Here is a 26,562-nt window from a genome sequence, read left to right as displayed (position 1 = left end):
TCTGATTTGTTACATGTCTTTGTTTTCAAAACCGATGCCCTGCCTTTCTGCCCTCCTCGGGGCCACCAGCTTCAAAACATAAACTGACGGGCCGTGGCTCAGTGGCGGAGCCTCTGCTTGGCATGCAGAAGGTCCCAGGGCCAATCCCCATTGGCATCTCCAGTTAAAAGGGACCAGGCAAGTAGGCGGTGTGAAAGACCCCTGCTTGAGACCCTGGAGAGCTGCTGCCAGTCTGAGCAGACAAGACTGACTTTGATGGACCAAGGGGGGCCTGATTCACTAGAAGGCAGCTTTATGTGTTCATGTGTACAACACCCCCCCTGCCTTGCAGCCCCTCCAGAAGCCCGCCTCTTCCTTCTGTCTCCTGCCCAGCCAAAGCCTTTGCTTACGGGGGAAGCAGCTGCTGCCAGGACGGGCTGCCCTTTGCCAAGAGCGGGAAGCAGGCTGAGGACTTCTACCTGGACAGGCAGGCCCCGGTCGGGGTGGACTACGTCCGGAGGAGCATCCTGGTTGAGGTAAGCCCCCTCCTGGCGGTGGAGGCGTTCCTCACCCACCACAGGTGGCTCGCTGGGGTGCCGAGCTCTCCCTTGAGGGGTGGGATGCTCTCGAAACATGCGTGCTTCCCCCTGGGGTGTCTGATGCAGCCGCTTCTTCCGCCTTCCTTCACATGTGTGGCTTTCCTTCTTCCTGCAGCCGGAGGGGTTGACCAGAGAGTACACGTACAGCGTCTTTTTCTGCCCGAATGGTAAGTGAGCCCCTCAGCCTCAGAAGCCGTGGGCGGGAAGGGCTGTCCAAGGGGAGCGGCTGCTCTGAGGTCTTGTGCCCTGGCAAATGTGCTGCTTCCCCAGGAGCTCTGCAGTCCCCAATGAGCCTCCTTCCATTGCCCACTTTTTATAGAGGATCTGGGGGGAGGGGCTTGTGACGCCCACCTGCTGACCTCCAGCATCTTTTGTTGTCCTGTGTATATTGGCAGTTCTCTCTCTCTCTCTCTCTCTCTTTCTCGCACACACACACATTTTTATCTCATCCCTCCTCACCTGAATAGCTGGCTCTCCTCTCGTCCATCCTCTAGGTTTGTTGTGGGCCAGCGTGGTGTAGTGGTTTGGAGCGGTGGACTCTGATCTGGAGAACCGGGTTTGGTTCCCCATTCCTCCCCCAAATGAGCGGCGGATGTTAATCTGGTGAACCGGGTTGGTTTCCCCACTCCTACGCATGAAGCCAGCCTCGTTGTGTGACCCGTTGGTCGGAGCGTGCTACTCTCAGTCTTTTGGGAGCAGTCAGAGGCTGCCATCAAACTGAACATGAAGATTAGTTTTTGCCCTGGTTGGGGGGGGGGGCGGTTGTTTAGGACTCATGGATCTAGTCAGTTCTGCACCAGGGGTGGGGTGTGTTGGTTTGGATCCCCTGGGGACCGTATGTTTTTCTGCTTCTCTGGTCTTGAAGGTGTGCCTCATGGTTGGTTTCCTATCTCCATGAATAAATGTAGTGTTGGGCTCCCGGGGCGGGGTGGGGGTGTCCCCGTTGCTGAGTACATGATGCCATGAAGATTTGAACATGCATATGGGGGGCCTGGTGGTCTTGGGTTTGGGGCTGGTACAGGGAATACTCATGAAAGTGTAACTTAGGGTGAGACGGGCCATTAACGGCTTTGCACATTTTGTTTTGTTTCTGACTAGAGAAAATTCATATTTCCACTCCTAATAAGTACGAGTACCAATATGTGCAGAAACCTTCCCGCATGACACACTTCAGCGTTGCCGTGAAGGCGCACAACAGCGCCCACGTGGCCCTGTCCGCCAGCCCCCACGACACGGCCGAAATGGCAGAAATCGTCCTCGGTGGGCATCAGAACAGTCGGACGTGGATCTCCGGCAGCAAAATGGGCGAGCCGGTGGCCAGCGCGGAGACGGCGGGGCTGCTTTCCTGGGAGGAGTTCCGGAGCTTCTGGATCAGCTGGGCCGACGGAGTCATCCAGGTGAGACGCCTCGGGAGTTTCCTTTCAGCAAGGGTCCGGGAAAAATGGCACAGGGCCCCTTGGGGCATTTTGAAGGCCGCAGAGCGTCAGGCCGCTTTTCTTCTCCCGGGGGTCCGTGGGGCAGAGAGCCCACGAGGATGGGCTACGACCTGGGAAAGGGCCCCTCAGAGAGCTGCTTCCCAGCCCCTTCTTTGCCAACTGGGAATAATCCCAGCTCTTGTAAGGAATAATCTCCACAAAGATACCAGAGTGGATCCACCCTTTCTCCAAGGAGCCACCCTCCAACTTGTGGGGGTCTTCCTCCAACAGTCACTTGATCCGGAGGGCGGCTCGTTAGACTGAGAGCTTCAAACTTGATTCAAAGGGAATGGCGGGGCACGGATATTTTAATGGATAACTAAATTGAATAAACAAACTTTGCTCAGTGGAGAGTAGTAGGGTAGGGATAGGATCCACCTCCCTGTGTGAACACTAAATGCTAGTGTAATATTAGCATTTTCCTTTTGCAAGAAACAATAGAGTTTGATTCGGATTAACTGTTTTAAAGTCTCTAGACCACATTTCCCTCAAGGAAATTCCATATGGAATCCAGAACATGCATAAGAAAGCAATAAAATCCAGTAACAAGAAAATGAAATTAATAAAGTATGTCATTCTATCCATCAGTCCACCAACAGCAGCATAGCCGAAAATCAAGCGGCCCTCCAGAATCACATGGCCTCCTCCGCTGTCCGGGCAGCGAGCGCCCGAGGGCAGCACCTGCCTTGTTTCGCAGCCTCTTCTGCCCCCTCCAAAAATGCCTTTGGTGATGCCAGCCTAAATTTCAAACAGGAGGGGCACAGAAAACAGAAGTTGCCGGCCAGACCAGAGTCGGCACATGGCAGTCAGCTAGAAGAGCTTGTGAGGGTGGGTGGGGAGAGGTGGGGTCGAAAGCCCCCCCCCCCCCAGTCGCCATGAGCTGGGGCCTTGGGTGATTTTGTCTTCCTGGGGGAGGTGGCAGGTTTGCCCATTCCTGGGGCCTCTGGTCTGTCTGGCCTGAAGCCAGCCAGAGAAGGGCAGAGGGTCAGTGGCCCCCTCCCACCCCACCTTTCGGTTTCCCCAGTAGCACCAGCTTAAGCGCTCCTGAAATGGCAGACTGTGGGATCTCCCTTCTGGTAAAGCAGGTGGAAGAATATTAAGACGGCCGGAGGGAAAGCTGTCCTGTGTTTGGGCATCAAGAAATTAGCGAGCGCCTGCATGCTCGAAAGCCGTCCCAAGCAACAGTGTGTTTTTTTTTTAAATAGAAAAATATAATCAACTGTATTTTTAAAGCCCTTTGTGCTTTGGAGAATGGCCAGGAGAAATGGCCACCAGTGTGTGTTGGGGGGGGGGGGAGGACTCCTGTTGCTCCCTGAGAATATTAACTGAGTCTCCGGCTCTGAGCCTTCCGGGCGCTGCCCCTCTGTCAATTCACGACAACACACACTTCTGGCTTTGATTCGGGGAGGGGGGGCCTCTCTCTCTCTCCACCCCCCCTGCAGGTTGGCCATGGGCCCTCAGTCCTGAACGAGTCGGTCATCGTGTCATGGGCTGCCCCTCGGCCGCCCGAGGTGAAGTATATCGGCTTCTCCACGGGCTGGGGCTCCGCTGGCGAGTTCAAAATCTGGAGGAAGGAAGAGGCGGACGAGAACCACAACGAAGCCTTTACGCTGGGCGTGCCACACAATGTGATCCCAGGATCCGAGAGAGCCACTGCCTCCGTGATTGGTACTGGGGGGCTGGGACCACAGGGACTAGAGATGGGTGGGCCCCATAGGGTTGCCAGGGGTCCCTCTTCGCCACCAGTCGGAGGTCTTAGGGGTGAAGCCTGAGGAGGGCGGGGTTTGAGGAGGGGGTTCAATGCCGTAGAGTTCAGTGGCCAAAGTGGCCATTTTCTCCAGGTGAACTGACCTCTTTCGGCTGGAGATCAGTTGTAATAGCAGGAGATCTCCAGCCGCCACCTGGAGGATGGCAACCCTAGTGGGCCCTTAGGACCAGATATTTGACGGATCTGCACCACCGGGAAATCCCTAGTGGGTCTGGCAGAGTGGGGGAGAATTTAGTTCTGCATCTTGCTTGTGTCCCAGGGTAGCTAGCCAGAGGTCCCACTGCAGGGCAAAGCAGGACTTGTTCCCAGGGTCTGGTGTTCAGTGGTGAACTGGCTCTGAACATGGAGGCTTCATCTAACTAAGATGACTCCTTGAAAGGCCTCACTTCTTCCAGGAACTTTTTCTTCTCCCACTTCTGTTGGAAGGGCATAAGGGTCCCCTTGTGGAATCAGACCAAGGACTTCCAAGTCCAGTGTCCTTTGCAAAAAACCTGCCCAACCAGTAAACCCTTGACGTGCTCGCCGTGTTTGTGCATCTCCGTTTTTTGGAATACCACCACCACACGGTTTGCCCGCTTATACTTATTATTTGACAACCCCTCATCTTTCTAGGGCCTTCTGTTTAGCTAGACTGAATGCTGACCCCTCTATGGTTATGCAGGGCAGAGTTTTGAATATACCATACCTAGACAGGACCTGTCCTTGCTCCTCTGGCTCTAGTGATTCACTAGCCTCCTGCCCTCTTGGAATGCCACTTTTATGAAGGAACTTCGATCACGTTATATCTCTCCCCTTTTAACATATAAATCTAATGCCTCTGTGTCTGACATAGTGCCTTTTTTAATTAAGTGACAGGGATCCCAAGGCTACGTTGTCAGTGGCGAGGTTTATTTCAGTCCTTCTATCCCTCAAACATTAGATTCACGCTGCTCAAGATCCATGGATCAAGGAGCTTCTGAGGGATAAAGGAAAGGAAAGTAGACCTTTGACCGTCTGCGAGAATCTGGCCGTTGGGCCGTTGGTGGGGGCGTCTCCTGCCTTCTGCTCGCCCCTGCCTGTGGGAGCAGACTGCAGCCCCCTTGTAGAGCAGAGATTGTCCCGGCTAATGCCGGACATCTTTCTTGTTTGCCAGGGGACGTGATGGGCCCCACCTTGAACAACCTGGACAATCTCCTGCGGCTCCCCTTTGGCTGCGGGGAGCAGAACATGATCCACTTCGCACCAAATGTTTTTGTCCTCAAGTATCTGCAGAAGACCAAGCAGCTCAGCCCAGAGGTGGAGGCTGAAGCCACGGACTACCTGGTTCAAGGTACATCCTGTGCGCCTGGGAAGGAAAGGGGGGGATCGGGGATCAAAGCCCAACGCAGCTGGGAAGGGAGTGACTTCCCAGCCCCTGCTGTTCTGGATCTGCAAGAGACTGGAGAACCCTCCACTTGGTGAGGCAGAGACCAAACCAAACTGGGTAATAACCGCTAGCAACTCTGCAAGCATCTCCCACTGGATGGATTTGTACACCCAGCACTTTGTGCATATCCAAGAAGAGCAGGAGGGAAGAGAGCTTCCTCCCCTGCCCTGGGAATTTCAGTCTCTCCCTGGAGAGCCGGCCTCCCTCCCCCACACCGTGATCTTCCAGCCTCAAGAAAAAGAGAGAAGCACCTCACCTGGCTCTCCCCTGGCTCTGGCCCCAGAGGTCTGACATTCCAGCCAGGTGTGGGGCAGCAACCTGTCGTCGTTGCAGGGTGCCGTTTGCATAAGGATGCCCTGGGGTGCTCTCCACTTGGGGGACGGAGGCATCTTTCCTGGCGCTTGTCCCGTCTGCCAGCCACAGATTGGCAGAGGGGCTTCTGGAATCAAAAGACTAAATGGTTGGGGCGAATTCTAGGGTGGAGGGAGGGCATTTTCTCCACAGCAGCTGTCAAAGTTGCCCTAAGAAAGTGATCCAGTCCAAAGCACAGAAAGCCGTCCACTCTTCTCTAACAGAGCGGTTCCTCAGTGGAACAGAGGCTTCCTCGGGAGGTGGCAAGTGCAGTGCTCCTTCCCTGGAGGTTTTGAAGCAGAGGCTAGATGGCCATCTGTCTGCAGTGCTGATTCTATTACCTTAGGCAGATCATGGAGAGGGGAGGGCACCTTGGCCATCTTCTGGGCATGGAGTAGGGGGTCACTGGGGGTATGTGAGGGGGTGGTAGTTGTGAATTCCCTGCATTGTGCAGCGGTTGGACTAGATGACCCTGGTGGTCCCTTCCAACTGTGTGATTCTTCTCTCCCGATTCGCGCTGTCTAGGATACCAGCGCCAGCTGACCTACAAGAGACAAGATGGCTCCTACAGCGCTTTTGGGGAACGGGATTCTTCCGGGAGCATGTGGTGAGTTGCCCAGAAACAAGGCCGGAGCGGTGCCTTCCGGTGCCTCCTAGGAGGGCAGCTCCACTGCACCAGGCAGGCAAATGTGGCCCATTCTCTGGCGTTGGACTGAAGGCAGAATTGGAGGGGAGGGGGCTGGAGCTCACCCCCCGCCCCGCAAGATTCTGACAGTTTGCCTGGTTGGGGAAGATGGCCTCTAATGTGAAATCCCAGGTGCTTCGGTGGAGTAATGAGACCGTCCGCCTGTCTTTACACACAAGTTCCAAGGCCTCCAGGATCGAAACAGAAAAGTGTGGAAACCAATTGGCCCTTTCAGATGTAGGGCCATCAACTGGAGGGGTGCGGGTGTCCCAGTGAGCCTGTCTTTTCATCAGCGCTGAGGGTACCTTTTTTAACACCTCCTTGTCTGGTCTCCCGTTCTCTTCTCCCCTGAAAAACACCACAAGCCAAGCCCAAAACTGTTCGTTCCAAGAACAGCTCTGCAGAATTGAATTGTGCAGCTGGCCGTCTTCAAGCTGTGGCTGGACGGAGCGAACCCTGGCCACGGATGCTCGAGGGTGATCCTGCATTGAGCAGGGAGGGGGTTGGGGTTAGGTGGCCTGCCTGGCCCCTCCCGGCTCTAGGATCCTGTGGGTGCAAACAGTGTGAGCTTATTTTCAAGCTCCTTCTGTGAGCGAGGACAGGTTTTGCAGCCTGGGGTGGGGAGGCCTTCCCGAAGGCCGTTCCACAGCCGGGCTGGTGTTTGCCAGCCCTGGCTGCCTGGGGAAGCTGCCACTGCTCTGCTGCAGCTGACTCCTCGCCCGCGGGCTCGCTCTGTGTTGCCTGCAGGCTGACGGCCTTCGTGCTCAAGTCCTTTGCTCAGTCTCGGGGGTTCATCTTCATCGACCCCAAGGAGCTGCTGGCGGCCAAGGACTGGCTCATCCAGCACCAGAAGGAGGAGGGCTTGTTCCCAGCTGTGGGCAGGATACTGAACAAGGACATCCAGGTATGAAGAGGGGGAGGGGGATGAGCCCCACCCACCGAGAGGCTGGGGGCATCTCCCAAGGGCTCCTGCTGAAGGGAGTGACCATCTCACCCTTCCGTCCAGAGCAGCCACGGGCCGTGGGGCTGACCGGGGCCCACCTGAGAGCTGCCTGGGCCGGTGCGCTTTGCAGGGCTGGCTTGCACCAACCATTGTGCTCAGCGGTGGGGGGTGGCCGGAGGGCTGCCGGGGCTTCGGTCTGGGCAGGCTGCCCCAACAGATGGCTGGAGAGCCAGGCATGGTCTGGTCTGAGCCTCCTCCAGCCGCTGCGTGCCCGGACAGGCAGAAGCGAGGGCTTGCATGGGACTAAGGAATGTGGAGGCCCAGAAAGAGGGGGGGAGAAAAAGAAACCCGCAGCTGTGATCAGCAAGGGAGCGGGGGTTGGCACGCACCCCTGGCAGGGCTCTTCCTGTGCACAGCACCGCCTGCTTTCTCTCCTTGTGGGCACAAACGCGATGCCTCCTGTGACTTGGGCACTCACCCACTTCCTCCTTTAAGTAGGATTGGCGGGCAGAGGCTGGGAGGCTGGGATTTGGGGTGAGGAGGGGGCTGAGCAAGGTGCAATTCTCCAACGCAATTCTGGGAGAGCTCCAGGTCCCACCTGGAGGATGGCAACCCTCCCTCCAAGCCCGTGCAGAGGGGGCCCCGGGCACTTCGTGTGGCCGGCGCAGGGCTCACGGGTGGCGGCTTTGCGTGGCGGAGGGCCAGGCCCTCTTGAAAGTGAGGCGGAGTAAGTGCCAGGCCCACCGTGGCTGCAGAGGGGTTTTGGCAATGTTGGCAGCTCCATCTTTAGATCAGGCCTTAGTGACTGGGAGCGAAGTGTCCTTGGTGGCTAAGCTGTAAAAGAGGGAGGGGTCTTCTGAAAGCGGTGTTGCTTTGGGAGGGGGCCCTCTGTCCCACCCCGCTGTGTGTGTCGCACTCCAGGGAGGAATCCACGGGAAGATCTCCCTGACGGCGTACGTGGTGGCAGCTCTGCTGGAGACGGGGGTGACCTCGGAGGTAAGAGGGGGGGTGCGTGTCCGTGGGGGTAGGGGCTTGCTCCACAGAGACACAGAGGTGCGGGTCGCAGGGGCTCTCGCCTCCACAGGGAGCCCATGACCAGTAGCCCCCCCCATTGGCCTTTTCTTTGTGGGGACCGAGGGGGCTCCTTCTAGCTCTGCTCCTGCCCTCGCGACTCAAGAGGATGGGTTTGCTTGGCTCCTGGTCTGTGCGTGTGAGGGTGGGCATGCCGGGCACTGTGGCACCGGGGTTTTTGTTGGGCCAGGGCCCCCGGCGGGGCAAGGCTGCTGCAGCTGGTGTCCTGCCCGGTGCCCTCCAGCCCCCAGACCCAGCCCTTCTGGGCATGGCTGGGGAGGGGCTCTGTCTAGAGCCTGACCTTCCGCATGGTGCTGGAAGCCGGCCACGGCCGCTCTCCTCCTTCAGCAGAGGCTACCAAACACTGCGGCAGCTCCGTTCTCATGGGGCTCCGTGGGGCTCGGTGGCCTTTCTTGCCCAGGAGCAAACAGGTGGAGGGATCGCCGGTGGTGCTGAGCTGCACGAGGACGTTTCCGCAGAGGAGGCGAGCGGCAGCCCAGGGGGTCGTGGGGGGGAGAGGGAGGGCGGCTGCTTTTGCGGGGGGGGGGGGCTTCTCCTTCCCTGGCTGTCTGGCCGCTTGGCCTCTGTCTGGCCGTGTGTGGTTGTGCGGCCCCTTCCCAGGGGGCCAGGCTTTCCACTGCCTTGATGGGGCCCCCCACTGCCTTGATGGAAGCCGGTGTGGTGTCGTGTTAAGAGCGGTGGTTTGGAGCGGTGGACACTGATCTGGAGAACCGGGTTCGATTCCCCACTCCTCCACATGAGCGGCGGAGGCTAATCTGGTGAGCTGGATTTGTTTCCCCGCTACTCCACACAAAGCCAGCTGGGTGACCTTGGGCTAGTCACAGCTCTCTCAGCCTCACCTACCTCACAGGGTGTCTGTTGTGGGGAGGGAAAGGGAAGGGGATTGTAAGCCGCTTTGAGTCTCCCTTAAGTGGTAGAGAAAGTCAGCAAAAAAAACCAACTCTTCTTCTCCTTCTCCCTCTGGTGCAGGAAGAGAAAGCGTCTGTGGCCAAAGCAAAGCTCTTCTTGGAGTCCAACGTGTACTCGGTGGATGACCCGTACACCACGGTGCTGACGGCCTATGCCCTCACCCTGCTACGCAGCCCCTCAGCGGTGGTGGCACTGCGGAAGATGAACAGCCTGGCCATCACGCAAGGTAAAGAACAGCCACCTGCCCCCCCACCCCGGGCAACCTTCCAGAAGTTTCTCTCTGCAGTAACGGAGGAGGGGGCGGCACCTCCAGGTGACCCTGCTTGACGGCACTTTCCTCTGACTCTTCTTCACCTGTCCCATGGCCTCTCCATGGCATCAGGAAACTATTCAGTTATCTATCGTGAACACTTGAACACACGAAGCTGCCTGATACTGAGTCAGACCCTCCTGGGTCCATCAAAGTCAGTATTGTCTACTCAGACTGGCAGCGGCTCTTCAGGGTCTCCGGCAGAGAAAAGTCTATTCACATCACATACTCGCCTGGTCCCTTTAACTGGAGATGCCGGGGATTGAACCTGGGACCTTCTGCATGCCAAGCAGATGCTCTATCGCTGAGCCACGGTCCCTCCCCAAACATTATTTTTATTTGCCTTATTTATAGCCCGCCTTTCAGATTACATGATATAAAACACCCAGCAGGAGGCAACTGACAAACAAGGCCGTAGCCCTTGGGTTACAGGATTAGGGAATAAGAAGCGGGAGCCCACGAGACTTATGAAAGGGGGGCGTGGAATCCCATCCTTCCCCTCCGACCTCTTGCCAGCCCTTCTGCCCACCCAACTGCATCGCTACCCCAGCTGCCCCCTCCCCAGCCAACCAACCCACCCACCCCCCGGCTGCAGTAGCAGAACCACTGCCTCTGCCCCGCTCTCCTGCAGGGGCTTAGAATCATGGAATAGAATTATAGAGTCTCAGAGTGGGAAGGGACCACCAGGGTCATCTAGTCCAACCCCCTGCATAGTGCAGGAAATTCACAACTGCCTCCCCCCCCACACCCTCAGTGAGTGACCCCTACTCCATGCCCAGAGGATGGCCAAGATGCCCTCCCTCTCATCATCTGCCTAAGGTCACAGAATCAGCATTGCTGACAGATGGCCGTCTAGCCTCTGCTCAAAAACCTCCAGGGAAGGAGAGCTCAACCACCTCAGAGGTCTTTGTTGAGAGACCTTGGCAGGAGCCTTTTGCAAGTCCTTTGGTCTCCTTTGTTACCCTTGTGCCTCCAGTATGTGAGAGAGAGGGGGGTGGGGGTGGGGTAGGGGAGTTGATGGCTGGTGGTCGTGGCTTGTGGCGGGAGGGGGTCTGGAGACGTGGCTGCCGCTGGGTTTTGGTGCCTTCGCACTTGGGAGCCTGGGGCCAGAGTCGGGAGGCAGCTGGCCAGCTCGGAATGCCCCTATCTTCCAGGTGGCCTTCTGGTGCCTCCTCTTTGCCTCCTCTGCCTTCCTTTCCTCTTCCAGACGGCGTCACACACTGGAGCTTAACGGGGACTCTGGCTGCCAACGAGGACACCTTCATGGGATTTAGCGACGGGCTCTTTCAGTCAGGTGCGCCCCCCCAATCTCTCTTGCTCTCACTGCCGGCGTCTTTGGTGGCAGGTAGAAGACAGCCACGTCCCTCTTGCCCTTTCTGGTCAAGTATTGGCCTGGCGCAGAACAGGACTTGGAGAGTCCGGAGCTCTACTGCTCGGTGTGCCGAAGATGCCCTTTTCAGTCCCCATGACTTCTGGTGCCTTCCCTGCAGCTTGGGGTTAAGTGCCTGAAACGTGGCTTGACCCGTAGGAAGGGAGAAGGAAGACGCTGGGGAGACAAGGGGGAGGGCAGCGTGCTCAACCAGCCCCTTCTGCTTGCCCCCCCTCTACCTCTAGTGGTGTCTGCCGAAGTGGAGATGACGGCCTACGCCCTGCTGACCTACACGGTACTGGGGGACGTGGCATCGGCGCTGCCCGTGGTCAAGTGGCTCTCCCAGCAGAGGAACGCTCTGGGCGGCTTCTCTTCCACCCAGGTGAGGCAGGAACAAATGAATGGAAGCATATTCCTAGAGTGTTAAAACATTACCTGGTTGGCCACTGTGTGAACAGACTGCTGGACTTGATGGGCCTGGGTCTGATCCAGCAGGGCCTTTCTTATGTTCTTATGTTCTTACTTATTGCATTATACACAAAACAAGGAGGTGCCTGTGCCAACTCTCCGGACATCTGTTTTTAAAACAGCAAATTAAATAGAACATTTGGAAAAGAAACTATGAAGATTGATTAAAACAGTACAGGTGCCTCCTCAGGATAGATGTGGAATGGCCCAGTTCCCTGCCTGTGAAATCCGGGGTGGGGTGGGGGTTTTAATGGGCTTCTGCACAGTTTTGTAGCTGGGGGGGGGGGTTCCTATCTCCGCTCAGCAGGAAGAGGGGACCCCCCGTGAACACCAGCTTCTGTTTCCCTGAACTGCAGGATACGTGCGTGGCCCTGCAGGCTCTGGCTGAATACGCCATCCTGTCCTACACTGGAGGGGTCAACCTGACTGTTTCCTTGGCCTCCACCAACCTGGACTACCAGGAGACCTTTGAGCTGAACAAGGCCAACCAGAAGCTGCTCCAGACCACTGTGGTAAGGGAGGGGGCCGCTCTGTGCGGGCTGCTCCCCCAGAGCGATTCCTAGGGTTGCCAACCTCCAGGTACTAGCTGGAGATCTCCTGCTATTACAACTGATCTCCAGCCAATAGAGGTCAGTTCCCCTGGAGAAAATGGCCACTTTGGCAATTGGACTCTATGGCATTGAAGCCCCTCCCCAAACCCCACCCTCCTCTGGCTCCACCCCAAAAACCTCCCGCCGGTGGCGAAGAGGGACCTGGCAACCCCCGAGCGATTCCGGAGGAGAATTTCACCCAGGCTGCCCGTTTCCCTTTCTCCCCAGATCCCCTCTATCCCCACGGGGCTGTTTGTCAGCGCCAAGGGAGACGGCTGCTGCCTCCTACAGGTGAGGGTTTTGCCTGGGGCGGGGAGCGGGCTGCAGAAGGCCCCAAGCGGGGGGTCATTTCCCCTCCTGGGTTCTTCCTTGGGGAAAGGATGCCAGTGCTCGCTTCCCCTTGCAGATCGACGTCTCTTACAACGTGCCGGACCCCGTGGCCAAGCCGGCTTTCCAGCTTCTGGTCAACCTGCAGGAGCCGAAGGCCAAGCGCCACCGGCGGGCCCCCCAGCCCCCCAAGCCCCTTTCCCCAGACAAGAACCGCTCCGAAGCCCCCCACCGGGAGATGGTGTCGGGGGATGACGACGACCCGGCCTCGGACCAAGACCATCGGGAGTACCGCGTGGCCGTGGAGACCTGCCTCAGGTGGGTCAGGTGGCCGCGCCGCACATTTCTCTCCCTCCCACTGCCCAAGCTTGAAATTGCTGGCAGTCAAATCAGAGAGATGCACACGCCCAAAATTATAACAAGCTGGCACTTTACACACACACACACACACACACACACACACACACACAAATGAAATCAATAACATCATAAGCAGAGCTTTGAAATATGATTTTAAAACGATTCTAAGCAAGCTCTCAAAATTCTAGCCGCAAGAAAAGAACACGACCGAGCAATGCAGGGCGAGGCAGTGAACCGGAGTGCCGGCAGCCGGGAGGATGCCCGGGCTGACCATGCCAGGCCTCCCAGGGGCTGGGACTCCCTCCTGTGCCCTGGCCCCAGGCAGGGCCCCCTCCCCAACATTTGGGGGGGAGGAAGGGGAATGCTGAGATGTTCTGACAGGTGGCTGGGGGGGGGGGGCTGTGGGGCTGTTTTTGCCCTGCTCGGTTTTCCTTTCTGCCTCTGCTGGTGGTGCCGTCGTGATTTCATTGGTTTTCTAAGAGTAAGGCAGTTTCACTGATTTTTATAGTGTTATCCTGCGCAGAGTCCAGTCTAAGTCCATTGAGGCCAGTGGGTTTTGACGGAAAGAACTCCACGAAGGATTGTGCCATTAGCAGGGCTTTACCTAGCTCAGTGCTGGCCATTTCTCATGCACCTGTGCACGCACACACGTGACGCTTGGGTGTCAGGCCCGTTGTTCATTCTCTCTGTCACCCCTACCCCATCTCCTCTCCCACCTGTCCTGGGAAGATGGCTGCATTCTGGCTCTTCCAACATGGCCGTCCTAGAGGTGCCACTGCTCTCGGGCTTCCAAGCGGACGTTGAGAGTCTGGAGCAGGTGAGGACCCCCCCCCCCTCCTGGGCTCTCCCTGGGGCACTTCGACCTCCTCCTGGGCTGCCGCCTGGCAAAGGCAGGGATAAGAGGTTGGCGCGTTCTCCAGGCCTTGAGACCAGAAGTCCTTTCTCCACCTCCTCCCTGTTCCCTGAGCTGGCGGGGAAGGCGCTGGGCGGCCTCGTGTTTGGTTTGAGCCGTTCTCCTCCCCCCCACCCCCGGGTGCCCGTCCTTGCTTGCCAGCATGGGGACTTGGTGTGGGTCATTTCTTTCCTTCCCAGTTGCTCATGAACAAACAGATTGGCCTGAAGAGGTATGAAATGGACGGCAGAAAAGTCCTCTTCTATTTTGATGAGGTAGGTCACTGTGCAGCTTCTCCATAGGGTGCGGAAGGTCCCATCCTACAGAGTAGCATTCCTAAAGCGGGGGCTGAATTCTTGACCCTCCCCCTTGCCAAAAAAACGGAGAGGCTTTAAAATGCTGTTTGGTCCTCAGCAAGTGAGAATCAGCCGTCGTGCGTCTGACTTGCCCCCCGCTCTCCCGTGGGGAGCGGTCAGCCTTGCCTGGGGGAAGGAGTGAGCTGGCCGTGTGACGGTGGGGCAGGAGCTGGGGGGAGGGGGTCGGCTGCTGCACGGCACGTGGACAATTGCTTGGAAATGGTGGCCAGGCGAGACCACGGCAGCCAGAGGGAGAACAGTTGCCTGGTCACGGGGCATCTTTTCCACTGGCGTTAATTTTGCCAGCTTCTCATTTAAAGCGTTCGCCCTGACTTGCTCAGCCCAGAGTGATCTACGGCCATTCGTGATGGTTTGCTCCTATATGAACTGGCCCATCTTTATCATCAAGTGACCCAACCTTCTGAAGTTAAGGGGTGGGTGGGAGGACCACCCGAGAGAGGACCTCCGGAACTCCCTCGCCTGCTGTTCACCTGGCAGCACCTTTTAACAGCTGGGTGAAATCTGTCCTTGTTTCCCCTGCCTTTAATTGCATACAGATCTTGATGCTCTCTGCTTTTCTTGCTTATTCTTTGCATCTGTTTTTGTGTGTGGATATTTTTATGTATTGTGGTAGAGTACACTTGCGTCCAATATATATTAGCTGCCCTGAGGATCTTTGTGTCACAGGGGGCAGGTTAAAAGATTCTGGAATAAATACCAGAGTAGTGGGTGATAGAATGGGAGGAGGGGATTTTGTTTGCTTCAACTGTTAGATTTTCCCCCCCACACACACACACACACACACACACACACACACACACACACACACTCACACACGCACCCAAATGCCTGGAGAACCAACAGCTCCGGGCAGTGCCCAGGTGAGAAGGAGAACCACCTGGGCCTCGGCCTGACTTTGGGGCCCTCCAGGCCCTCAGCTGGGCTCCTGGTTCTTGCCAGGTTCAAATATCGTGTTGCCACCTTTCCGTATTCTTGTGGAGGTGTGATTCCTGAAGACTTATAGGGCCCACGCTGGAGATCTGTGGCTGGGCCCTCAGTGGTTTTGGGGTGCCTGCAGGGGTGGCGCTCCCCAAGCCCTCCAATAAGCAAATACGCCCCCCCCCCGCAGATTCCGAGCCAGTGCATGACCTGCGTCAAGTTTGTGGCCTTCCGGGAACACATTGTGGGTAAGACGGCCCCGGTGCCCATCAAGGTTTATGACTACTATGAGCCAGGTGGGTATCCTCCCCGGGGGGGGGGTGTCTCTGCCAGCTCCCAAGGGCCAGCCCCATGACGCTCTCCCGGTGCCCTCACCCTCACCCCCACCCCCCACCCCTCTCTCCCTCTGCAGCCTTCGAAGCCACCCGCTTCTACAACGTCAGCGAGAGCAGCCCCCTGGCCCGGGAGCTCTGCGACGGCCCCCTCTGCAATGAGGTGGAGAGCGCAGCCAGCCACGGGGCCGGTGAGTCCGGGGACTCATCCCCCCCTTGGCCCCTTTGCTCCTTGCCGGACCAGGGCGGGAGGAGGGTGCCGGGGAACCGGACCTGTTCCTGACGTGTCTGTGGGTTAATTGGGGGCCAAGTGTAAAGTGTGGGTTTCTAACGAGTTGAGTCCGGGTGTTCCCCTCAGCCCCACGGCAGCTGCGAGGAATGGCTTTTTAAAAACCAGGGAGCGCCCAGATGGGTCATGGTCACCTGAGCTCCTCCCTCCGCCGCCACCCCCCACCCACCCACCCCGGTCTTCCCTTCCAGGCTTCATCCCCGCCGGGCCCTGCAACGGCGTCTTGGGCTGCCTGGAAGACGGCTTCTTCGAGCAGTGCCTGTGCTCCCGGGACTGCGGCTACGACGGGGATCCGGTGTGCGGCTCGGACGGGCTCCTCTACCAGAACCACTGCCAGATGGAGGTCGCCGCCTGCAGGAACAGCACCCGCCTCAAGCGGGTCTCCATGGCCCAGTGCACGGGGGGTGAGTCCTTCCCGCGCTGGCCCAGACACGGGCAGGGGTGCTGCTGGGTGCCCCCACCCGGGGGGGGAAGGGGGCTACATTTATCTCGAGGTGCTGATCAGTTCCCCCTCCCCTACTTTTTTAACCCACAAAAGAGAGCTGGTGTGGTGCAGTGGTTAGGGGGTTGGATGAGGATCTGGGAGAGCCAGGTTCGAATCCCCGCTCTGCCACGGAAGCTGGCTGGGTGACCTGGGGCCAGCCTCACCCACCTTCCAGGGCTGTCCTTGTGAGGATGAAACGGAGGAGAGGGGAATGGTGTACAGCTGCTTTGGGTCTCCATGGGGGCAGAAGTGAAATAAAGAAAATAAAATGTACCCCAGAATACAGCCATGTCTACAGTTTCCCATGGTGGTTTCCCAGTATTTGACATACTTTGGAAATACCCAGTCTCAGGAAATGCCGTTGGAAGGTGCGAAGCCTGTCAGAAATAAACCAGGAATGTTCCCACGGCGGGGTGGGGGGGCTTCCCTCCAGCAGCGCCGTTTTCGGGACTGTCCACCTGTTGCTGTCCTCGATTTATACTGCTGCTGCCTTCCCCAGTCTTGCTGTGATCTTTGCCAGACCTGGTTTGGTACAATCCTTGTGAAACGACGGCAGTCAGAGGAGAGCCAGCGTGGTGTAGTGGTTAATAACGGTGGTTTGGAGCGGTGGACTCTGATCTGGAGAACCGGGTTTGATTCCCCCACTTCTCCACATGAAGCCAGCTGGGTGACCTGGGGCTAGTCACACCTCTCTCAGCCCCACCTACCTCACAGGGTGTCTGTTGTGGGGAGGGGAAGGGAAGGCGATGGTAAGCCGGGTTGATTCTCCCTTAAGTTGTAGAGAAAGTCTGCATGTAAAAAACCAACTCTTCTTCTTCACCTTTGGGCCCTGTGGGGATGGGGAAGCGTGCTTTTGGGCCGGTCCCACTCATGTTGGCGCTGTTCCCTGCACCTCACACCCCGGTCGTGGTGTCGACGTTAATGGTGGGCCGGGGCGTGTGCCGGGCGGGGGTCTGTTCCGCTGGGCACGGTACTTTCCTGCAGCGCAGGGGAGCCTTTTCTGAACCCAAGAGCCTTGTGTGTCTCTCCTTGCTCTGGAGGAGAACACCGACGCCAGTGGAAGAAATCCGCAGGATTTAGCGTATAGTGCTGTTGTGTAACTTCATGGTACTAATTACTAATATTGTTGATATATCTGAGGTTTAACTGCCTTCTGTTTGCATCACTGTATGAACAACATATTAAACCAAAGGTATATATATAATAAAAACACACTTGAAATAAACGTAGGTCGGGGGTGGGGGGCAATTTGCACCCCTTCGGCACGCTGCCCTCCTTGAGAGTGCTGGGGGTGTCACGCCTGTTCCTTTCTGCAGCAAAGGACACTGCTGATGGGAGAGAAAAGCACTTCCACCCCCTTGAGCGGCCTGCCCAGCAACAGCCGACGCCGGCAGGTAAGGGCGGCCTCCGCAGGGCCCAGCAACGCCTGGCCCGGCTCCGTCGGGAATCTGCTCCCACTCCAGGGTTCTGGGCCAGGATCGCCTACGCGGATTGAGAGTCTTCTGTGCACCTTCTTACACATGCTGAGCCTCCCCCTTTCCACCCCCACCCACCAACTAGCTCAGTGTGGATGGGGGGCTCTGAGCCAGATTCCCAGTGAGGGGAGAGACTGGGGGGCTGACCTTCCCATGTCTTTTTACAACCCGCATGAACACATGATACTGAATCAGACCCCCCTTGGTCCATCCAAGTCAGTATAGTCTAGTCAGACCGGCAGCGATTCTCCAGGGTCTCAGGCGGCGGTCTTTCCCATCACCTCCTTGCATGGTCCCTTTAACTGGAGATGCCACTGGGGATTGAACCTGGGACCTTGTGCGTGCCAAGCAGAGGCTCTGCCACTGAGCCACAGCCCCTCCCTAACCCTGCTGTTATGGGGAGGAGGAGGAAAAGGGTGCTGCAGTGGGTGGTCTGCAGACCCCCCCTTGCCCCAAATAATGACGGCCGGTCCTGCCTCCCCATCACAGTCGCTCTCTCTCTCTCGTTCTCCAGACGAGGCCCCCATCCTCCCGCTGGACTTCTCTTACTACTCCTACGAGTACGAGGCGGAGCCCTACGCCTCGGAAGGAGACGATGCTTTTGAGCAGACGACCGCAGCGCAAGCGAGGGACGGCTCCGTGGGGCTGCTTTGACCATTGGGCCCTGAACGGTGAGAAGGGGCTCGCGTGCCGTGGAGCGGGGGGCCAGGGGGCTGCAGCGGCTGCTCCTTCCTCCCTGCAGCACTGACGACCCCGTCTCTGTCCTCTTTCCCCCCCCCCAACTCCTCAGTTTGAACCAGGCAGCTGCGGGTGGAGTCTGGCCCCGGTTTGTTGTTGCCGCTGCCACGCGGAGCCCGTATTGAGACGCCTTCTGGAAGCTTCTGCCCTTCCCGCTTCTGGGGCCTTTGGCGTGGCCAGCCAGTCCCTCGCTTACCCTCTGCCCCACAGGGGTCCCAGGCCGCAGGTGGAGCTGGAGGTCCGACTCCTCCAGGGCGCAGAGAGGTTCCTGCTCCTCCCCACCACCACCATCAGCCGGGCAGAGAGCTGGGGCAGAGGCAGCCCTTTTCGCCTTCTTTTCCCACCTTCAGGGGAAGGAGCCCCCCTTCCTGGAGGTGGCTCAGCTGGGGGCAGTGGGGAGGGTCCCTCTCTCTCTCACACACAAGGCCCGGCACCTCCCCAAACCCCGTTTCCAGCCTAAGGAACGCCCAGCTGGAGGGCATTGGGAAGACTGGCTCCGCGCCCCCCTTTGTCGCTGTCCGCAAGCGCTCTCTGTCCTCAGAGGGTCTGTGTGTGTGTGTGTGGGGGGGCTTCTCTTTCCACCCCTGGGTTCCTCTGCCATGCCGGTTTCCCTCTTCGCTCCTGTGCCTTTGAGGGGCTCCCTTCCTGCTTTTCAAGGGCGGAAGCCGGGCAGCGGCCAAAGGATGCTTCGCTGGCGACAGCGAAGCTTTCCAAAAAAGGCCCACTTGCTCTGGCCTCCCTCGAAAAGGCGCAAAAGGGGGGGGTCTTCCCCCTCCCACCTCCCTGCCCTGGCAGCCCTTGGCTCCCGGGGGGACCTCTGCTCCTGCCCCGCCAGGCTGCCCTTTCAGCGTGCCCCTTGGCTTCCGGCAGTCGCTCCAGCCGGCCCTCCGTCCCCTCCCCCCGCCTGCCAATGCGGAGGGGCTCGGCTCGCCTCCCGGACTCATGCGCCGGAGAGCCCGGGGGGTGGAGGGGAAAGGAAATGTTGGATTTAGACACTGATAAAATATTTTTTATTAAAAACTGATTTATAAAATTACGGTCGCCTCGTTTGCCTTCTGTGTCCCCAGAGGCTGGGGTGAGCTAGGGTTGGAGCTGCGGGGCCCCTGTACTGGGGACGCCCCCCTTGAGATCTGGGTTAGCCACCGACGTGCCCTGCGCTACCTTTGAGCGGGAGGCAACAGAGCGAGGAGGAGGGGGCCGGGACCCACCGAGGAGCCCCGCCCCAAGTCCCAGCAGAAGCTAGGCTAGGGCTTGGGACGGAAGGGGGAGAAGAAAGGCCGCCCGAGCCCACAGGGAGGATTCCCAGGCCCCCCTCTGCTGCCAGGGGCTGGGCTGGGTGCAGCCAGAACCTCACCTCACTTGTTTGTCTCTAAGCCAGCACAGATTTCGCACCCTCTTCCCCGGGGCTTTGGGCATTGTTCTTGCCCTGGCTCTAGGGCCGGAGCACGGGTGGAAGAGGGCAGGAGAAGCAGGCAGACTCCTCTCTTACGCCAGGGAGTGTGAGTGGGAGGTCCTGGGGGGGGGCAGGGTCTCCTTGGAGGTCTTCAGGGAGAAGGCGGAGCTCTCCCGCCTGCCAAAGAGCCTCCCCCTCACCTTGGCCCGGAACTCTTCCGAGACGTAGTAGTAGACGAAGGGGTCAGCGCAGGTGTTGCAGGTGGTGAGGGCCAGGCTGACCATGTAGGCCACGTAGAAGGTCCCCCGGCGCTGGGAGCAGGAGTGGGCATAGTGGAGCAGCAGCAGGACGTTGCTGGGCGTGTAGAAGGCCACCATGGTGGAGAGGACCAGCACCGTCAGCTTGATGGCCGTGGCGTACTTCTGCCCGCTGCCCAGTAGGACCCTCAGCATCGCAGTGGAGCTCAGCACCATGGTGAGCAGCGGGGCGAGGAAGCCGCAGGCCACCAGGCAGAGGAAGTAGTAGTAGTAGTACTCCGCCTCCTGGCCGCGGGGCAGGACATCGTGGCACAGAGTGAGCGTGGTGCCGTTCAAGGGGAACGACTGGCGGTGGCAGGTCAGGGGCACCACAAGGAGGGCGGCCGCCACCCACACGGCGGAGCAGGTGCCCACGGCAAAGGGCCGGCTGCGGCAGGAGCGGGCAAAGAACGGGTGGGCGACGGCCAGGTAGCGGTCCACGCTGATGCAGGCCAACAGGAGCATCGAGCAGGACATGTTCCCGTAGAAGGCGGCGGAGGTGAAGCGGCACAGCCCCTCGCCAAAGGGCCAGTGGTTGCCCAGGAAGTAGTAGGCGATCTTGAAAGGCAGGAGGAACCCCAGCAGGAGGTCAACGGCGGCCAAGTTCATCAGGAAGATGGTGGAGGGCAGCTTCTCCACGCGGGTGGCCAGCACCCAAAGTGCCAGCCCGTTCAGGGGCAGCCCCACCAGGAAAACGGCCGTGTAGGTGGAAGGCAGGAGGACGGTGATCAGCCGGCTGCTGAGCTGAAGGCGGGACGCAGCAGGGATGGCCAGGAAGAGAGTGCCGTTGCGCCACACTGCCTGCCCTGGCACAGCGCGTGGGCACAGCCCGTTGGAAAGAGCGTGCTGTTCGGCGTCGGTGCTGTTGGGCCCATAGTCTGGCAACAGAAAGTCCAGTTAGGGAACATGCTGGGCCCTCCCCAGGCCTCCCCGCCCCTGTCCCGTGGCAAAGCGAGTGGTTGGCCAGACCGCCCCTCTTGCGGCAGGCCTTATAAACAATGGGGATGCTTGGGCTGCAGCTCTGCTCAGGCCAGCGGAGCCGCCTGCGTTCCCCACCTGAGCACAGTTGCCAGGCACGTAGTTTATTCATGTTATTTAGAGCCCGCCTTTCTCATTGGGTCTGGGCAGATGACACAGAGTCAATATGCTCAACCGAATGGGGCATCCAAGAAAACCATGGGATAGGGTTAGGGTTGTAGAACCAACCAGGAAAAAAATCATAATAAAAAAGAAGAGTTGGTTTTTATATGCCAACTTTCTCTACCATTTAAAGCAGAATCAAATTGGCTTACAATCTCCTTCCCCACAACAGATACCCTGTGAGGGAGGTGGGGCTGAGAGAGCTGTGACTGGCCCAAGGTCACCCAGCTGGCTTTGTGTGTAGGAGTGGGGAAACCAACCCAGTTCACCAGATTAGCCTCCGCCGCTCATGTGGAGGAAGCAGGGAATCAAACCCATTAGACGGGCTGGAGTCTGCGCTCAACCTGTCCACCCTGCCTGAAGCGTTGCTTGCTTGTGAGCACCGAAGCAGCTGCTGCTTGTGCCAATTTCCCGGCTGCCCTAGGGCTGGGCTCTCTTCTCTGCCCCTTCAGGAAAGGGGCCTGCCAAAACTTGCCACTTACCGTCATAGTCCGCAGCCGCCAGGCCTCGCTCCCAGAAGAAGCACCCGAGAAGGAGTAGGCAAATGCCGGGGCCCCACGCGCACCCTGCCATTCTGCTCGGGGAGTGAGCGGTCTCTCTCAAACTGGTGTTTCCTGCATCAGCCTCTTAACTCCAGGAAACACCAAGAATACCCCACCACCACCACCACACACTCGCACAATGCTCAGCAAAGGAGGAGGGCACTGGCTATTTTTTTTCCTTGAGGGCAAGCGTTGAGTGATGGTGCAGAGGAAGTGTGAGCAAAGTTTCCATCTAGACAACAGGAAGAATTTTCTAACAGAGCGGTTCCTCGGGGGAACAGGCTTCCTCGGGAGGTGGTTGAGCTCTCCTTCCCTGGAGGTTTTTAAGCAGAGGCCGGATGGCCATGTCAGCAAGGCTGATTCTGTGACCTTAAGCAGATGAGAGGGAGGGCATCTTGGCCATCTTTGGCTGGGAAGGAGTGGCCTATAAATCAAATAAATAAATATAAATAAACATGAAGCTGCCTTACACTGAATCAGACCCTTGGTCCATCAAGGGAGGGCACCTTGGCCATCTTCTGGGCATGGAGTAGGGGTCACTGGGGGTGTGGGGGTGGAGGAAGTTTCCTGCATTGTGCAGGGGGTTGGACTAGATGACCCTGGTGGTCCCTTCCAGCTCTATGATTCTACGATAGGCTGGCTCTGTGCCTTCCCCACCTCGGCAGGAGGGGGAATGTCCTCAGCAGGAGGGGAGGCTTCACCTGAGTCCTCCTCAAGGGCTCTGCGCCCCCTCCCACGACGGTCCTTGCTTGCTTGCTTCGAACAGCCCTGAGCGCTCTCTGCACAGGATGGGGAATGACCACAAAGCCCTGATAACCGCCAGGAAATGATCTCAGGGAAGGAGGAAAGAGCACAGGATGTTTCCCCCCTTCCCGATAGTGCCGTATTTCTGACCTCTCGCTCAATTCTTCTCTGTAGGTGCTTTAAAAGTTCCATAGTATTGTTCCTACATACGAACTCGGCCAAGCTGCCCTCATTCTGCCCCATAATAGTCAATGTTCACTTTTAACCACCCCAGAGAAATCACCCAGGGATTCTAAACTTTGAAGCAGCCAACTGTGCTACCTAGACTAAGTATGCCCCCCAGGGCTAGTTTGTGTCGAGAAAAGGTCTCAGGCCGGCTTTCAGCGAATCTCCTGCCAAAATTATAACGTCCTTCTGTCAAGTCAGACATTCTAGCTGGTACTGCAACATTTTAAAGATATTTTCCTCTTTGGCCACCATCGAGCAAAGTCTTGAACCAGTTCAACTAGTCCACTTCTATCCCACCTTTCCTGCCAGCAGCTCTAGGCGACGCGTATCTGGGTCTCCCTCCTATTTCATCCTCCTCCTTGTAATCCTGGCACCTCATAGTCTCTCTCCAAAATATTAACCACACCTATGCAGTGTGGATAAAAAAAAAAAAATCTACAAGCTGCAGCCAAGGACAGACAGGATTTTTCTACACACCTGTAGGAAGCCCCCAGCTAGCAAAAAAATCTGAAGCCTAACCACAATATTGCTTAGCCTTCCAGCTTGTTTCTGTCCATCTAAAGCAAAGGGGGAGAGATTGGAAATACTGGGAGGGAAGGGAGGAAGCAGAAAAAGGGGAGAGAAACAGTAGCTGAGGAGTGGGACAGAACAAGGTAGACAGGTGGGTGGGTGGGAGAGGAAAGGCTTCTGGGGAAAGGGAAAGGTAATGGTTTGGAGACAAGAAGCTTTTCTGCTGATGAACAAGAAAAGAGAGGGTCCCCCGCAGACCACCCAAAAAAGACCGTTCTGGCATATTCAAAAGCCATTAGAACTGAGGCCTGGAATAAGAGGGGACTCAAAAAGCGGCCTGGATCCATCCCAGCAGCGGGTTGGTGCATGGGAAGGAAGCAGGGAAAGGGGACATGCTGTGGGGGCTTCACAGGGAAGGAAGAGAGGAAACAGTGTGGGGAGTGCAGAGGGGAAATGATATGCTCCTTTATGGATGAAATTATTACACGTGTCCTGCAAGGCCAGCTTGCTTGGAATAGCAGGGCTTTCTTCTTCATCACAGCAAACTAGCAACACCTTTACACTGCAGATGCTTTGAAAACATTCAGCAAGATTGACTGGGATTTGTCTGACTTCAGAGAAAGGCGAGTAAAAAATTATGCCTCATCTAAAGGAAGGTTTTGCGGTTGGGGAAAGAGTTTTGTAATTGAGTAAACTTCTAAAGGGAGGGTCTAAAGATCACTTCCAAGGTGGCTTACTTGGAGAGGCTGGCCTGCTGTCCCCCCCCCAAAAAAAAATTATTTAATCTGTGTTAAAATACTGATTGGCCAGTCCAACCCGTCTCTTTGCAGGACCCTGGTGATTCTGACAGAGAAGTTAAATAACTCTGGTGTACTTCCTGGCACAAGGAAAACCTCCTTAAACCAGAATATTGCACCATAATAACAACTTGCAGGTTGGCCCCTGCTATTCCTACAGTGGCTCAGGAATGATTTGAGAAAAACCGTTTTGGAAGGGCAACCTTTTTGAGATTGATCTCCCTCTCTGGACATAGGTTTGGCTTTAAAAAGGAGGGCGTTGTTTGGTACAGTCCAAACTCCCATGACCGGCCCAAAGCAGCCTCCAGCTGCTCTGATCACCCTCCTGGTCGGCAACTTTCAGTTCACCAGCCCAAAAGGGCTCGAGGAATACGACATGGTTTAGGACATGGTTTAGGCTGGCTGGATTAAAATGAGAGACTTCATGGACAGGAATTCCATCTCGACTTTTGTCTGACCTCTGGACAACATATCGCCAAAGAAAACCTTTGCGCCAACCTATTCAGATAAAAGGCTACAGAAAGCGTGTGCCCAACCCAGCCGGCCCTTGTGCCTTTCCGCCCTGGCCAGAGCCCAGCAGGGATTAGCCCAGGGGCAAGAGGCTGGGATACAGCATGGGTCACGTTACCGTCTGGAGAGCGTTAAGGTGACCGAGGTGCTCGAGGAAGCAGCTTTTTGTCCTGCAGGGGCCAAACCTTGAGAAATGCTGGCAGATCTTGTATTTTATTTCAGCTCTGCTGCTTCCTTTCAGTTCAAATCAAAGCAAGCAATGCCAGGCCTCTGGTCAGAGAATGCCCAGGACAGGGGGGTGGGGGGGGCAGGGACAGCAAAAAGGAGGAGCTGTGGCCGTGCATACTGGTGAGAGCCTGCCCTCACCGATCTGCCCAGCCATGCAGGGTTTTCAAGGCAAGAGATGTTCAAAGGTGGTTTGCCATTGCCTGCCTCTGTGTCACAACCCTGGTAGTCCTTGGAGGTCGCTCGTCCAAATTCTAACCAGGGCCAACCCAGCTTAGCTTTTGAGATCTGGCTAGCCTGGGGCTATTTTGACCTATCCACTTTATTTACATCCCACCTTTCTCGCCCCCCCCACCCAATGGGGACCCAAAGCAGGCTATATTGTCCTACTTTCCTCCGTTTTATCTTCACAACAAGAACACGGTGAGGTGGGTCAGTCTGAGAGCGGCTGGCTGGCCCAGGGTCACCCAGCGAGCTTCCAGGGCAGTGTGGGGATTCAAACGTGGGTCTCCCCGATCCTAGTGCCACACTAACTGCTACACCAGACGGGCTCTCCGGCCAAGGAGACCCAGCCTCAGCTGACGGCCTCCTGCTGACTTCCTGTCCTATTGTTTGTGAGGCACGACTAGGGGAAATGAATGCAGCCAAACCCCCGTGCCATCATTCATTGCTCGGTTAACGAAGGCCGAGCGGAGACGGCCTGAGCGAAGCCACAACCCTCGGACTGCTTTGCCTCGTAACATAAGAAAGACAGGAGGGCACCCCGTTTCAAAATGAATATTTTATTTTACTTGATGTGCAAATAAATATTTTTTTAAAAAACTACATTCAAACGAGTTGGCAAAGCGAATACAAGCACCCCCCTCCCCCCCCCAAGAACCACCTCCTTCCCTCCAGCTACGGCCCTCTCTGCCAACACCTCTGGGGTGAGGCAGCTACATGCTTCCTTGATCCGTTCCGATTATAAATTAATTGGGGTATAAAATTAAGGACGAGTAACAATGGCCCAAAGTACACTTGTAAAAGAGAGGGGGGCAGGGGAGGGGAAGAGGACTGGATTCACAAACTTCACGATGCCCCCCCCCCCCCACTGCAAAACACAAGCCTTAGCCACGAGAGAGCATGAAGTCCTTGGTGGTATATGAGCATTTGGCACTGCTGGTTCTCTCTGCCTGGGGAGGGGCAGGGGCAGGGTGGGCACAGCTCGAGATGCCTGATGCCCCCCCCTATTCCTGGGCAGGGAAAGAAAACAGAAAGGGAGTTGTACACCGCCCCCCCCCCCAGGTATGCACGTGCCAGAACCACAACGAGCTTCTTCTCTGCTGAGTGGGCAGGTCGGTAGCTGAGCTTCTGCCATGGATTATCTTGCAAATCAAAGCTCCTACTGCGCAAGGACCACCCCCCATCACAAAGTGGGTGGGGGCAACAGTGGAGGACAAGCCCTACCCTCTGCAGACCCCAGCCTCACTGACCCCCCCACCCAGGCCTGCCATAGACACCTGCTCCAAACCCCCTCTAGCAGGGGACCCTCTCGTGCGGCCTGGGGGAACTTTGCAAAAGAGGTGTGTGGGGGTCTAAGTAGCTGCTGGAGTGTTGCCCTTTGGCCCCAGATGTGCACCTCAGAGCTGCACCAGCATTTGGGAGGGAGGCTCAGCAGCATCCCCGGCTTGCAAGCAAATCCCGGTCTTCTCTCTGCTCTCTGAGCCCTGACAGAACAGCACCTCCTCCTCTGCTCAAAAGGCCAGGAACGCTGGGCCTGGCTGGATTCGGTCATGGAATGGCCACCAAAATGACCTGGCCAGAGGCCGCAGACTAGAGCAAGGGCAAGGGAGGGGAAAGGGCCCTTTGCTCGACTTCATACAATCGCTGCACAACAGCCTTGCAGGCCCACGACACCAGAGCTGCGGGCCCTCACCTCAGGCCCGAGGTACCCCACAGGTCAGAACCGGACCTTTGGGCCTGGCTCTGCGCCTACGACCCCCCGGCCCACATGTTCCCTCCACACGCGCCGGCCACCCTTCCTCGCGCCAAAAGACTCTGCC

At 57.3% G+C, this 26,562-nt stretch overlaps 2 protein-coding genes across 2 annotated transcripts in view; one reads left to right on the top strand and one right to left on the bottom strand.

Annotated features, from left to right (window-relative positions):
* CPAMD8 (C3 and PZP like alpha-2-macroglobulin domain containing 8) overlaps positions 1–18,051 on the top strand; it is a 50,121-nt gene extending 32,070 nt beyond the window's left edge. The window contains exons 23-43 of the mRNA XM_056867551.1: positions 373–515; positions 694–745; positions 1,677–1,975; positions 3,496–3,721; positions 4,954–5,130; positions 6,103–6,184; positions 7,010–7,166; positions 8,127–8,201; positions 9,267–9,432; positions 10,724–10,810; positions 11,131–11,267; positions 11,710–11,865; positions 12,172–12,234; positions 12,350–12,588; positions 13,360–13,447; positions 13,723–13,797; positions 15,008–15,113; positions 15,230–15,340; positions 15,630–15,842; positions 17,239–17,316; positions 17,912–18,051. Of these exons, the coding sequence (XP_056723529.1) occupies positions 373–515; positions 694–745; positions 1,677–1,975; positions 3,496–3,721; positions 4,954–5,130; positions 6,103–6,184; positions 7,010–7,166; positions 8,127–8,201; positions 9,267–9,432; positions 10,724–10,810; positions 11,131–11,267; positions 11,710–11,865; positions 12,172–12,234; positions 12,350–12,588; positions 13,360–13,447; positions 13,723–13,797; positions 15,008–15,113; positions 15,230–15,340; positions 15,630–15,842; positions 17,239–17,316; positions 17,912–18,051 (2,870 nt within the window). The remainder of the gene's footprint in view (positions 1–372; positions 516–693; positions 746–1,676; positions 1,976–3,495; positions 3,722–4,953; positions 5,131–6,102; positions 6,185–7,009; positions 7,167–8,126; positions 8,202–9,266; positions 9,433–10,723; positions 10,811–11,130; positions 11,268–11,709; positions 11,866–12,171; positions 12,235–12,349; positions 12,589–13,359; positions 13,448–13,722; positions 13,798–15,007; positions 15,114–15,229; positions 15,341–15,629; positions 15,843–17,238; positions 17,317–17,911) is intronic.
* A 1,569-nt stretch (positions 18,052–19,620) lies between these two features.
* Positions 19,621–21,537, bottom strand: F2RL3 (F2R like thrombin or trypsin receptor 3). Its single transcript, XM_056867543.1, has 2 exons — positions 21,447–21,537; positions 19,621–20,702 (listed from the first exon to the last, which is right to left on the bottom strand). Exons 1-2 carry the CDS (start codon positions 21,535–21,537, stop codon positions 19,621–19,623), a joined length of 1,173 nt encoding a protein of 390 aa, XP_056723521.1.
* Positions 21,538–26,562: the final 5,025 nt, after the last annotated feature.

The sequence above is a fragment of the Euleptes europaea genome, chromosome 2, assembly GCF_029931775.1.
Source record: "Euleptes europaea isolate rEulEur1 chromosome 2, rEulEur1.hap1, whole genome shotgun sequence".
Taxonomy (NCBI): domain Eukaryota; kingdom Metazoa; phylum Chordata; class Lepidosauria; order Squamata; family Sphaerodactylidae; genus Euleptes; species Euleptes europaea.
Note: the sequence above shows the minus strand (reverse complement) of the source record. Positions and strands in the feature narration are given on the sequence as shown.